This window comes from Bufo bufo, chromosome 10 (genome assembly GCF_905171765.1).
Source record: "Bufo bufo chromosome 10, aBufBuf1.1, whole genome shotgun sequence".
NCBI classification, from domain to species: domain Eukaryota; kingdom Metazoa; phylum Chordata; class Amphibia; order Anura; family Bufonidae; genus Bufo; species Bufo bufo.
Genome location: NC_053398.1, coordinates 151,035,568 through 151,050,281, shown reverse-complemented (window position 1 = coordinate 151,050,281; position 14,714 = coordinate 151,035,568). Strand labels below are relative to the sequence as shown.

The 14,714-nt window shown below is 45.8% G+C and overlaps 1 protein-coding gene across 1 annotated transcript in view; it reads right to left on the bottom strand.

Moving 5' to 3' along the window:
* LOC120980149 (fatty acyl-CoA hydrolase precursor, medium chain-like) overlaps positions 1-14,714 on the bottom strand; it is a 39,367-nt gene that overhangs the window by 1,095 nt on the left and 23,558 nt on the right. Inside the window, exons 5-11 of the mRNA XM_040409048.1 lie at positions 10,322-10,475; positions 6,822-6,935; positions 6,456-6,551; positions 6,173-6,313; positions 5,455-5,532; positions 5,219-5,366; positions 433-582 (exon numbers count right to left, since the gene is read on the bottom strand). Of these exons, the coding sequence (XP_040264982.1) occupies positions 433-582; positions 5,219-5,366; positions 5,455-5,532; positions 6,173-6,313; positions 6,456-6,551; positions 6,822-6,935; positions 10,322-10,475 (881 nt within the window). The remainder of the gene's footprint in view (positions 1-432; positions 583-5,218; positions 5,367-5,454; positions 5,533-6,172; positions 6,314-6,455; positions 6,552-6,821; positions 6,936-10,321; positions 10,476-14,714) is intronic.

Here is a 14,714-nt window from a genome sequence, read left to right as displayed (position 1 = left end):
TGAGAAGAAGTCGGCTGTGTTTCATCTGATAGTCAGAAAAAGATTTTTCATTCAAAGAAAGATCATTCGTAGATGAAAGTTCTTTCTTTGAAAGAAAGTTCCCAGAAAGATCTTTTATCCAACACCCGCTTTCATTGAACATGGACAGTTTCACCAACTATAATGACTAGTGTGGACTAAAATACGTCTGGCCGTGTCTACAAAATGAAAGGTCACCAGAGGATTGTTTGTTTGAGAACTGGACCAAAGTAGTGCTTGCTGCTATCTTCTCTGCCCGACCAATGATCCAATGAGGAAAACTGGAGCAGTGACATTGCCCATGGACTATAATGTGTCCATGTTCAGTCCGTGTGCCGTCTGTTCTACGTGAACATCTGAATAGACCTGAGAGATCTGCCAAGACGTTCGTGATAACAGTATAGGGCTACTCACCTGCGAATAATAAACCGTCCCTGAGAAAGGGTCCTCCAAACACAAGGAAGATCTCATCGCCATGATCGCACTTCACATAGTCCGGTCTTCTCCGTGCCAGCATGGTTGGTGCATATTCAAACTCAAAAAAGTAGACTGGGAGCCCCATATCTAAGCAGAGATAAGAAGACTACCAGTTATCTGATAATTATGGAGCCTGTGGTGTACAGTACAGACCAAAAGTTTGGACACACCTTCTCATTCAAAGAGTTTTCTTTATTTTCATGACTATGAAAATTGTAGATTCACACTTAAGGCATCAAAACTATGAATTAACACATGTGGAATTATATACATAACAAACAAGTGTGAAACAACTGAAAATATGTCATATTCTAGGTTCTTCAAAGTAGCCACCTTTTGCTTTGATTACTGCTTTGCACACTCTTGGCATTCTCTTGATGAGCTTCAAGAGGTAGTTCCCTGAAATGGTTTTCACTTCACAGGTGTGCCCTGTCAGGGTTAATAAGTGGGATTTCTTGCCTTATAAATGGGGTTGGGACCATCAGTTGCATTGAGGAGAAGTCAGGTGGATACACAGCTGATAGTCCTACTGAATAGACTGTTAGAATTTGTATTATGGCAAGAAAAAAGCAGCTAAGTAAAGAAAAACGAGTGGCCATCATTACTTTAAGAAATGAAGGTCAGTCAGTCAGCCGAAAAATTGGGAAAACTTTGAAAGTAAGGGCTATTTGACCATGAAGGAGAGTGATGGGGTGCTGCGCCAAATGACCTGGCCTCCACAGTCACCGGACCTGAACCCAATCGAGATGGTTTTGGGTGGGCTGGACCGCAGAGTGAAGGCAAAAGGGCCAACAAGTGCTAAGCATCTCTGGGAACTCCTTCAAGACTGTTGGAAGACCATTTCAGGGGACTACCTCTTGAAGCTCATCAAGAGAATGCCAAGAGTGTGCAAAGCAGTAATCAAAGCAAAAGGTGGCTACTTTGAAGAACCTAGAATATGACATATTTTCAGTTGTTTCACACTTGTTTGTTATGTATATAATTCCACATGTGTTAATTCATAGTTTTGATGCCTTCATAGTCATGAAAATAAAGAAAACTCTTTGAATTAGAAGGTGTGTCCAAACTTTTGGTCTGTACTGTATTTGAAGATCATTGCTGCCCATGTATTACATAGAACACAATAACTGCAGGAGGTGGCACTATGCCCACAGATGATGTCATCAGGAGCGGACCCCGAGACTGGGACTAGTGGTATTACTGTGCACATGGGCTAAATGCTAGATTGGGACATTAATCTGTTGCACACCTCAGAGGTTTACTTCTAGGCCCGGCAAACTGGGTCAGCAAAATGGGGGGTATCTGTGGGCCCTCTTAGTCACCAGGGCCACTGGCATCACCTGTTTAAATGGTTGTTTTGCTTGGACTTATTTTTAGATGACTACATGTGGTAACTCGCCAATAGACACCAATCAGCCATAACATTAAAATTCTCTGCCTAACTGGGTAGTCCACTTGTGCTGCCACAAGGCTCTGACCCGTCAAGGTCTGGACTCCACAAATCCTCTGAAGTGCCCTATGTACAGTAAGTGACCCACACACCTGGCCATCTACATGAGGTAGCATGATTCATCAGACCAGGCCGTCTTCTTCCCATAGCGCACCTGGTGCCATCTCTTCACCAGGTAAGTAATGCACACAGACCTGGCCATCTACATGAGGTAGCATGATTCATCAGACCAGGCTGTCTTCTTCCCATAGCGCACCTGGTGCCATCTCTTCACCAGGTAAGTGATGCACACAGACCTGGCCATCTACATGAGGTAGCATGATTCATCAGACCAGGCCGTCTTCTTCCCATAGTGCACCTGGTGCCATCTCTTCACCAGGTAAGTGACGCACACACACACACCTGGCCATCTACATGATGTAATGTGATTAATCAGACCAAGCTGTCTTCTTCCCATAGTGCACCTGGTGCCATCTCTTCACCAGGTAAGTGACTCACACAGACCTGGCCATCTACATGATGTAATGTGATTCAACAGACCAGGCCGCCTTCTTCCCATAGTGCACCTGGTGCCATCTCTTCTCCAGGTAAGTGACGCACACACACACACCTGGCCATCTACATGATGTAATGTGATTAATCAGACCAGGCCGCCTTCTTCCCATAGTGCACCTGGTGCCATCTCTTCTCCAGGTAAGTGACGCACACACCCTGCTGTCTACATGATGTAATGTGATTCAACAGACCAGGCCGCCTTCTTCCCATAGTGCACCTGGTGCCATCTCTTCTCCAGGTAAGTGACGCACACACACACCAGGCTGCCCACATGATGTAATGTGATCAATCAGACCAGGCTGTCTTCTTCCCATAATGCACCTGGTGCCATCTCTTCTCCAGGTAAGTGACTCACACACACACCAGGCTGCCCACATGATGTAATGTGATCAATCAGACCAGGCCGCCTTCTTCCCATAGCGCACCTGGTGCCATCTCTTCTCCAGGTAAGTGACGCACACACACCCTGCTGTCCACATGATGTAATGTGATCAATCAGACCAGGCTGTCTTCTTCCCATAGCGCACCTGGTGCCATCTCTTCTCCAGGTAAGTGACGCACACACACACCAGGCTGCCCACATGATGTAATGTGATCAATCAGACCAGGCTGTCTTCTTCCCATAATGCACCTGGTGCCATCTCTTCTCCAGGTAAGTGACTCACACACACCCTGCTGTCCACATGATGTAATGTGATCAATCAGACCAGGCCGCCTTCTTCCCATAGCGCACCTGGTGCCATCTCTTCTCCAGGTAAGTGACGCACACTCACCTGGCTGCCCACATGATGTAATGTGATCAATCAGACCAGGCCGCCTTCTTCCCATAATGCACCTGGTGCCATCTGTTCTCCAGGTAAGTGACGCACACACCCTGCTGCCCACATGATGTAAGGTGATTAATCAGACCAGGCCGCCTTCTTCTCATATTGCACCTGATGCCATCTGTTCTTCAGATAAGGCTACTTTCACACTTGCGGCAGAGTGATCCGGCAAGCAGTTCCGTCGCTGATCCGGCAAAACGTATGCCAATTGATGGCATTTGTAAGACTGACCAGAATCCTGATCCGTCTTACAAATGCATTGAAATGCCGGATCCGTCTTTCCGGTGTCATCCGGAGAAACGGATCCGGCATTTATTTTTTTCACACTTTCTTCCGGTATTTTGAATGCCGGATCCGGCACTAATACATTCCTATGGAAAAAAATGCTGGATCTGGCATTCAGGCAAGTGTTCAGTTTTTTTGGGCCGGAGAGAAAACTGCAGCATCCTGCAGTATTATCTCCATCCTGAACAGTCAAAAAGACTGAACTGAAGACATCCTGATGCATCCTGAACGGATCGCTCTCCCTTCAGAATGCATGGGGATAAAACTTATCAGTTCTTTTCCGGTATTGAGCCCCGAGGATGGAACTCTATGCCGGAAAAGAAAAGTACCCTAAGTGATGCACACACTCCAGGCCATCTACATGATGTAATGTGATTCAACAGACCAGGCCGCCTTCTTCTCATAGTGCACCTGGTGTCACCTCTTCCCCAGGTAAGTGACGCACCCAACCATCCACATGAGGTAGCACCATTCATCAGACCAGGCTGTCTTCTTACATTGCTCCAGTTCTGCTGCTCATGTTCCCGTTGCAGGGGCTACGTACATATCAGCGGTGGACAGGGTTCAACATGGGCACTTTGACCAGTCTGTGTATATAACGCCCCATTAACAGTAAGTTGTGATGTGTGTGTTCTGACAACTTTTTGTCGTAGCCAGCAATAATGTCAGCAATTTGCGCTGTAGAAGCTCTTCTGTGAAATCCACCCGGATATTGTGGCCTTCTTCCCCACATGGATCGATGTGCCATGTACGCTCGTGATCATGTCCCTGGCTGTCCTTCCATGGAGCACCTTATATACAGGAACATCCCAGAGGACCGGCAGCTCTCCAGGTGACCCACTCGCTCAATTTTCCGGGTCTAAACACAACTTTACCGTTCACTTGCTTTCTGATATCACATAATATCCGACCCTCGCCTGGCGCCATTGTTCAGTACGATTCCCTTCACCTTCAGTCGTTTTAATGACTTGGTCGACTGGTGTAGCGTTTCCACATTTTTAACAATTTAGGCTACTTTCACACATGCGTTGTTAATTCCGGTATTAAGATCCGGCAGAGGATCTCAATACTGGAATTAAACGGATCCGTTTTGATTACACATCAGGATGCATCCGTTCCGTTAGGATGCGGTTGTGTGAAATCAAAACGGAAAAGAAAACGGATCCGTCACTAAATACATTGAAAGTCAGTGGGTGACGATCCGGTTTTTTAGGATCCTAAAAAACAGATCCATCACCATTGACTTACATTGTTTTCAGCCCTGGATCCGTTTTTTTCAGTTTTTATGACCGGACACTAAACCGCAGCTGGCAATGATTGTGTGTCCGGTCACAAAACGCCATGCTGATGGAACCATTCAGCATGCATGAAGACTAAACGGAAATGTTTTCTCCGGTATTGAGATTCTCTGCCGGAAAAGAACAACGCAAGTGTGAACCTAGCCTTGGCCACAGGTTGTGCACCGCCCATGGAGGCACCGCTCAGCCGTCCTGGGGATGATATCGGCCAGATGATAATTATTAACAACGTTCCATTGGTAAGCTGAGAAACAACAACTCCCAACATGCCTAGACGGCCACTACTCAGCTACAATGTGAATGGACTCTACCTCGATAGTATTTTGCAAACTTAAGAGCCGGCATAACGAACATTACATCGCCACACAAGTCCAGGAAGCGATCACGAATCTCCAGTGGATCAGTGGTGTCGCCAAGATACTCGTCAGTGGCGAGAGGGATGACCTCAGGACTCAGACCCTAGAAAATGGACATAAACCACAATGAAGAGAAAAGATTCCTTATAGATAATAAGACGCAGAACATAACGGACACGAGCTCATCTCACCAATAGAGAAATCTGCTGGAGCTTCTGCGTCACCGTCTCCCGCGTGATTCCTTCTGTTATCCCCGTGATATTTAACATCTAAAACAATAAGAAGAATATTACACAGGATATAATGGGTTATTACAAAGAGGTCGATTTTTCCAAGGTTGTGAATATTCCTGTTTTCTTAGTATTTTATTCGCAGGAGCAGCAGTCTGTGCTCCAGAGCTGTTCTTCCTACTGTAAGCGGGGGAAGGAAGTTGTAGCCAAACAGCAGGACATGGAAAGCTGTCACTTGCTCACCTACCTGCATACAACAATAGATATGTACTAGAGATGAGCGAATTGGCACAGATGGGATTCATTACAGATTTGTTTCCAATTTCTCAAAAGATTTGGATTCTTTTGAAAACCAGGGTAAGACTATTGGCTCCGTCCTAGTGTAAAATGCATGGCCTCTAGGTTTGCAGTGGGGCCATATGCAATCTTAACCGTCTTTGGCAGTAAGCTTTTGATAGCCCTCCTTCTCCTGTATCTCTTCCTCCTTTCAGTTTTATACTCTCCCCATGCACTATGATCACCCACTGCACCCCCATCGCGTGTGGTCCCTACAGTAGACCCACCACCCTGACAATCTGAAAATAACAAACCCTCAAACATCTCAGCATAACCTGCTGGAAGACCTGCAGCTGGCACTGGAAGGAAGGGGGGGGAGGGTATTCTTTTGCCTTGCACCTACCGTGGTAGTTAACCAGCCGAACTCCTGGTTATTCATTCCAATGAGAAGTGGGACCTTGTGTCCTTCCTTGTTAGTCAGGATGTCCTCTACTGGTTTAGGAAGAAAAACCCCATCCACACGGCCAGGAGGAGCCATTAAACCCTGCGAAGACACATGAGACGGACAGCGGTATGTGACTATGCATCTGTAATGGATCAGTGGGTATGTACACCTGGACCAGGGACACACAGTGTATGGGCCTGATGGAGGCAGCAATACTACTGCGGGTTGACACAACACCTACCATTTCTTTGGTAATGGAGAGAAGCTCTTCTTCTGATTTCTTCCTCAGACAGTCGGCTATGGAGGCGAGATCACAGCCTGATATCTTCGCTACTATCTGCAGAGGAAAGAGATGTAATATTCAGATATCACCTATATAGTGAATAGCGGTTGTAATTCCCACTCCCCCAGCGGTGCTATAACCGCCGAGCGGTAAAGGTTGTGGAGGTTTCTCAGCCATTAACATCTAGAGTCTATGTGGATAAATGAGGTCCCTTCTCATAACCAATATTATGTCAGATTGGTTAAAATAATACCACACAGCTGTTTATTTGCCAGAAACGAATGATGGGTGGAGTAGTTTTCCTTCTGGATGGACTAAACTTACATTCTGTAAAGGGATGAGATCTTCAGAGTTGCTGACCACGAAGTTAGGCATTGTTACAGCTCCGCTCTCTGCGATGGCGCGGTGGAACAGACCTTTGGTTAAGGGAGAGAGCACCTAGAAGAAGACAATTCGGATCACCCTCATCGTAAACCCTTGGATCGGGCATATTCATTATTTTGGATTTCTGAAGCCGTCATAAAACAGGCCAATGTGAACAACTCCAGAGACGTTCCATAAGCATTTTAGAATATATTGGTAGATTTATGAAATCTGTCAGCAGAGACATGTAAGTTCCCCGGGTGTAGGTGACCAGCACGGACATCCATACAGACGGAACCGCCGATAGTCTGATGCAACAACAACAAATCACAGGGAAGAAAAAAACTGCGAGAAATTACTTTTTCCCATTTGATGTGTGGCACCTCGCTAACCCTAATGTCATGTGACACTCCTCTCCCCATTTACCTGACACCGGTGTTTTCCGATTATTTACGGAGGGCGATGTTACTGGGATCCAAGTCTGAACCAGTGCCATCTACCACAACGCTAGCCTTACAGGATTATTCTCCCGTCTCCCATGTGTCACTAATAATTAAGCCATTTTTCCCAGTTTCCATATAACTTGGGGCGACTCCATAACAGACGGACGCGGTCAGCATCACGTACTGTGCATTTTTTTTGCAGAAAACATTTTTATTTGGCAAGAAAATATTTATTCGTTTCGGAGTAAAATGGAGTCTATGATTAATGATAAACTGCATAAAACCCTGATAGATTTGCTCTTTATAAATCCATCCACCATGGATCTGAAAGGGTTAATATCGCCCTGGCACCTCATCCCGCACATTCACCCCTTCCAAAAACATGTGATTTTCCAACTCTAAGGGCTCGTTCACACGAACATGTGATGCCCGTTGCCGTATTGCAGACCGCATTTGCGGATCCGCAATACAACGGCCCCGGTCCGTGGCCATTCCGCACTGTTCCGGACCCATTCTATCTTTTTGCGGAACGGAAGGATCGCGGACCCATTCAAGTGAATGGGTCTGTGATCCCCATGCGCCTGCCCCACGGACAGTGCCCGTGCATTGCAGACCGCAATTTGCGGTTCACAGCACGAGCTTCACACGTTCGTGTGAATGAGCCCTAAATCTGTACTTCAAAAATTACATTCGGCTGCTTCACCAAATTGTACAAAAAAATTTGCTTTGTGCAGAATTACTTTATCATGAAGCAAATTTCTTTGTAAGTGGTGGATGCAATGACAGGGAGTGGCGATTGCGCCACCCCCCCCCCCCATACCCCGCAGATGCGGCGTTGATAGCTGATCGCGGCATCTGACAGCAATATTTCAGTGTAACATCATACTTACCTCACTTATCTCATCCATTTGCGCACAAAGAGCCAATCGCTGCCATTTCATTGAAGATCTAGTGCGAAATCTCACACAGCCCGTGATGATGTCATACGTCACCGCAAACAGGATTTTGTGCGAGATCTTTAATCAAGATGGCGGTGGCTGGCCTGTTGCATGCAAATGGATGAGGTAAGTATCATCTTTTTTTACCGCCTTTCAGGGAAAATCGAGTCGCTACTACGAAGCATGAGGAAATTCGCCTTTTTCCCTGAAATTTGGATCTTGATTTGCTGAACACTGGTACTTATCCCGCGTGCACTTACCATCTGAACATAACAAAAAATTCCCAATTAGAAGAGCACATTTTTTAAAAACTTTCTTGAATATGTGTCCAATCTGATTAACCCCATCTCAGCCATAATGTATCATCTAACTGCTCACGTTTCCAATAAACCTCTGACGCTCTCTAGTTCTTTTTTAATTCTGTCCCAATTTTTTGGTTGGATCCTCAAAATACCTCCACCCTTAAATAAGTTGGGTCTCAGAAATTGTGTAACATAAATATCTCCTCCACCCAAACCCTAAATCTCTTCATTTACTCCATTGTATTTCCACCAAATGAAGTAAAATAATAAAACTCCAAATCGGGAAAAAGACCCCCCCCCCTTGCTTTATAGATGGAAGAACCCATATATTTTTGTTTAACCCTTACTTTCCTTTCTTGATATATAATAGTATCCTTGGTTGTACACGAACTGACATTGTTGCTCCAGGATTTTTATGCAGATAGTTAACTAACACAAACCTGACCGTGACCTGTCCACTAAATTGAAAGCCAAGACCACCTTTCAGGAAAAATCTGATTCACCACGAAGTCGAATTTCCTTGTGCTTCGTGGTAATGAATCTATTTTTCCTGAAATGGCAGTAAAAAAGGAAAAAAAATACATACTTGCCTCCTGATTGAAGAAACCACATGAAATCTTGCGTATGGTAACGTCTAACATCACCGCACTGGCCAGGCGCTGACGTCGTCAGTGATGACATCACTTCCCCCGGCTAGCATGATGACGCCGTGATGTCATCAGGTCACTGTATGCAATTTTGCACGGTTTCTTCGAGCAAATGGATAAAGGGAGTATATATACACATATATATATATATATATATATATATATATAATCTAAAACCCTATATACTGATTAACCCCTGAAATGCCTAAATTTTACAGATGCCGCGGTCAGCAATGAGTGCGGCATCTGAGGGGTTCAATGACGGGAGGGGGGGTTGGGTGCGGTCACCGTTCCCGGTCATTGTGCCCGCTACATACAATGGAATGCGATTCATAACTAATTCATAATTAATCAAATTACTTTGAGAAATTCGGTGGAGCAGCCAGATCGAAATTTCGATAACTTTGTTCCTATCCACTCCTGGCAATCCGGAATATTTAACCCTCTATTATTGTATATCATGGATGTTCCTGGAATAAATGTGGTTTGATCTGGAGATGAATCCTTTTTTATTTCCAATACTGAGATCAGAAGCTTGAGGTTTAATGAAGTCATTGGTTGATGGATCTCCAGCGAATGGATTAATGATGTGAGAGATTCCTCCCCTTCTGCAAAATATTATGTAATCGTTCGTTTTGGGAACGGGCACATAATCCATAGAATTCCATCTGTCCCAGCGCTTTCTTCCTCCACTGTCAGTGGAATCTGCTCGGCATCCAGTGTCGGGAGAGAAATATCATCCAGCCATGGTCAGCTTTACACTACTACAGTTTAGCGAGAAGATTCACAAATTCATTGCCCACCCTTTATAACCATAAATGATCTCATAACAGTTCCTCTGGACAGGTCATCCGTATGTGATCACGGGGGTCCGACACCCGGGACTTAACCAATCAGCTGTTTAATAAGTCATCGGCGCTCCCAGAAGCTCCGTGGTCATCTCTCTCCCGAGTCTCGTACCCCCATCAATCACATAAGGACAAGTCATCAGTAAAGACATCTTGGAAAACCCCTTGAAACAATCATAAAGTGGGGAATGATCAATGTTAGTTTAACCCTTAATTCTCCTGAATCTTTCCTGGTGCCACAACAATGCCGGCCACATCTAAAGAAGAACAGGAGAGAACTTACAAGAGTGGAGACGCAGAGCCCACCAGTAGATTCACCAAATAAAGTGACAGATGTGGGGTCACCACCAAAGTCTGCAATGTTTTCCTGTACCCATCGTAGGGCGGCAACTTGGTCAAAGAACCCGTAATTACCAGGTAATTGCTCATCTCCAGTACTGAAATAAGAGGAAAAGGTACATTTTATAGGATGTCCAAGTTTGATCATCATTTACATATTACATTTAAAATAAACTTACTTCAAATTACTTATCCTGTACTGATTCTGACTGAGTTACATCATGTATTATACTCCAGAGCTGCACTCACTATTTGTCACGGCCTATGGTGTGCGCTGTGACACTGTTGCTACACTTGCGGTTACCCGCGGCAATGTGTTGCTGTGTGTGCATGCGGTGGCAGTGTCTCGGCCTTCTGGGTGATTGCCGTGACATGGTTGCCATGCATGTTGTTGCCTGCGGCAACGTGTAGCTTTCTATACTTGTGTGTGCACTTCCCCTTTAAGTGGCTTCCTCCCCTTGTCTGGTGTTGGAAGGGTTAACTCCCTTCCTAGTGTTACCTTCCTAGATGGAAACAGTGTTACCTCTGGTTAGGGAGCATATGGAGGCAGCGCAGCGAGCCCAGAGTAGGGTCTATAATCGGCAGGCTCGGGTCCAGACCTTTAACCCGGGTGATCGGGTATTGGTGATGGTACCAACCGTAGACAGTAAGTTCCTAGCTAGGTGGCAGGGGCCCTACGAGGTACTTGAAAAAATTGGAGAGGTAGATTACAAGTTACATCAGCTGGGGAGGCGAAAGCCGGAGCAGGTGTACCATGGAAAGATAGGGAAACCTCTACGGAAGACAGCCCACGTCCAAGGTTTCTAGGGGAAGTGGATTCGGTCCCTCTGTATGAAGCAAGGGAAGCGGCTGCCACAGTGAAAATTGCTGACAGCCTCTCCTCTAACCAGGCTCAGGAACCCAGGGAGTTTGTTAGTCGGAACACGGATGTGTTCTCGGACCTCCCTGGAATCACTTCCATAATCCAACATGACATTATCACTGAGCCTCAGGCAAAAATCCAGTTAAAACCCTACCGGGTACCCGAGGCTCGGCGACAAGCCATCGCGGAGGAAGTGCAGCTGATGCTGCAGCTAGGTGTCATCGAGGAGTCAAAAAGTGAATGGGCCAGTCCGATAGTCTTAATACCCAAGCCGGACGGGACATTGCGCTTCTGTAACAACTTCCGCAAACTTAATGAGGTGTCCAAATTTGACGCATATCCCATGGCCCGAGTAGATGAGCTTATTGAGAGGTTAGGCCAAGCCCGGTATTTTTCTGTGTTGGACCTCACCAAAGGGTACTGGCAGGTACCCTTGACAGAGCCTGCCAAGGAAAAAACTGCTTTCATCACGCCAGAGGGGCTGTATCAGTCCAAGGTATTACCCTTTCCCCAGTCGTCTCCATGACACCAAGTCCTGAGATTGACTTCCTTCTGATTGGACAGGAAAAACACAGAGAGGTTAAAACCCCACCCCCTCCTCACATCGCCAGTGTTTTTCCTGTCCCATCAGGATAGGAAGCAGGAGAGGTACATGGAGCTCTAACGGGCTCACCTGGTTCTTCCTTCAGGCCGAGGTCAGATCTGCAGGGCAGCTCTCCCTCCTCCCTACGGTTAGGCCTGGGCTCGGGCGCATAACGGTATGCCCCCTGCAAAGATTCCCTCTGCGGCGGCCCAGGAGGGCTTAATGTAGAGGGGAAAAAGAAGATACGGCTGGTCGGCACTGAGTTGTGTCCCTTCCGGCCGGCAGGCGGGTGACGTCAGACGCCGGGGCGGAGCAAGCGTCCTGACATCATCAACATGCGCCACAGGTCCTGGAAGGTAAAGGACACTATAAAACCCCACAGGTCCTGTAGAATGGCGCCCTGCATAGCGCGGCTTCCTCTTCTCGAGGTGCACCCCTTGAAGCGGTCGGGAGTCGAGATGAGTACCCCGCTCACGCCGGGCTCTGGAACCGAGCCTGCATCAAACCCAGGGACTGTGAGTAGCCTGCTCTCAGGCACATGTTATGTATTGCTGGTTCGGTCTGCTCATCCTTTCCCCCCTTACCTTTTCAGGGAGAAAATAATTCGGCTACTACCACAAATAAAAATAGGAAATGTGGGATCTGCTGTAAACGACTGTCTAACACAGGATCTAAACCCCTGTGTAAAGAATGTACATCCAGTGTCGTCAAATCCGAATCTTCCAGCCTGCTTGAAGAAATTAGGAAAGTAGTTAAAGAGGAGGTTCAGCTGGAACCAACTCCCCCAAAAATTACTCCTCCTCAAGACACCCGCAGTAATCGGTCACTTAATTAGGGCTACCATTCACATGGAAATGCCAAAGACGCCTAAATCAACCCAACAAGAAATTTTCGGGGGATTAGGAGAAAGGAAAAAAGCAGTTTTTCCAGTACCAGATAGTGTCCAGAAATTGATACGCTCTGAGTGGGAGAAACCAGACAAGGGATCCTTTATTCCAAGAGGAATTAAAAGGCGCTACCCATTTACCCCAGAGGACTGCACTGACTGGCAGACTATACCTAAAGTAGACGCACCAGTAGCTAAGGTGGCAAAGCATACGGCTCTACCCTTTTGAGGACTCAGCACAGCTGAAAGATCCTCTAGATAGGAAAGCGGAGAGTCTCTTAAGAAAGACCTGGGAGACAACGGCAGCCCTTCTCAAAACAGGTGTCGCCTCAACTTGTGTAGCCAGAACACTAAACTTATGGCTAGAACAATTGGAGATACATCTAGTCAATAAGACACCTCGTGACCAAATTTTGGAGAGCTTGCCTCTGTTAAAGATGGCAACCTCTTTTCTAGCAGACGCAGCAGCAGAAACAGTTAAACTATCCGCCCGAACAGCTGTTCTATCCAATACAGCGAGACGGGCGTTATGGCTTAAAGCGTGGTCGGGAGACATCACGTCTAAAAATAAATTAATCGCACTCCCTTTCCATGGTAAGTATGTCTTTGGAGAAGACCTACAGTACAGACCAAAAGTTTGGACACACCTTCTCATTCAAAGAGTTTTCTTTATTTTCATGACTATGAAGGCATCAAAACTATGAATTAACACATGTGGAATTATATACATAACAAACAAGTGTGAAACAACTGAAAATATGTCATCTTCTAGGTTCTTCAAAGTAGCCACCTTTTGCTTTGATTACTGCTTTGCACACTCTTGGCATTCTCTTGATGATCTTCAAGAGGTAGTCCCCTGAAATGGTTTTCACTTCCCAGGTGTGCCCTGTCAGGTTTAATAAGTGGGATTTCTTGCCTTATAAATGGGGTTGGGACCATCAGTGGCGTTGAGGAGAAGTCAGGTGGATACACAGCTGATAGTCCTACTGAATAGACTGTTAGAATTTGTATTATGGCAAGAAAAAAGCAGCTAAGTACAGAAAAACGAGTGGCCATCATTACTTTAAGAAATGAAGGTCAGTCAGCCAAAAAATTGGGAAAACTTTGAAAGTAAGGGCTATTTGACCATGAAGGAGAGTGATGGGGTGCTGCGCCAGATGACCTGGCCTCCACAGTCACCGGACCTGAACCCAATCGAGATGGTTTGGGGTGAGCTGGACCGCAGAGTGAAGGCAAAAGGGCCAACAAGTGCTAAGCATCTCTGGGAACTCCTTCAAGACTGTTGGAAGACCATTTCAGGGGACTACCTCTTGAAGCTCATCAAGAGAATGCCAAGAGTCATGAAAATAAAGAAAACTCTTTGAATGAGAAGGTGTGTCCAAACTTTTGGTCTGTACTGTACATAAAATCCTAGAGAAAGCGACCAATAAAAAAAGGGGTTTCCCAGAGGAAAGGTACAAACAAAAAAGGCAGCCCTTTCGTGACCGATATTTTCAGCCTGAAAATAAGAAAGATAAAGGAAAGACCGGTAGGTGGAGCTATGCGAAGGGAGGTAGGGGAAGAAATTTCCTCTTCAACCCAAATCGAGCAGAAACCTCCACCTCCAACACCAAGCAATGACGCCATACCAGTGGGGGGAAGGCTCAGCTCCTTCCAAAAATCTTGGGAGCACATAACAAGCAGTGCATGGATAGTAAATATTATAGAAGAGGGCTACATAATAGAACTACTCTCTCCCCCTCCACAGAAATTTGTCGTCACTACCCTTCCCCCATGTCAAGTTGGTACCTTAAAAAACGACATCAAAAACTTGTTAAGCTTGGCCGCAATAGAACCCGTCCCAGAAAATCAGATAGGAATGGGATTCTATTACCGTCTCTTTATTATAAAAAAACCAAACGGGAAATCAAGAGTGATAATAAATTTAAAATACCTAAACAAATATGTGAGATACCAAAAATTCAAAATGAAGCTTTTAAAAAAGGATGCAGTGATGGCCACTATAG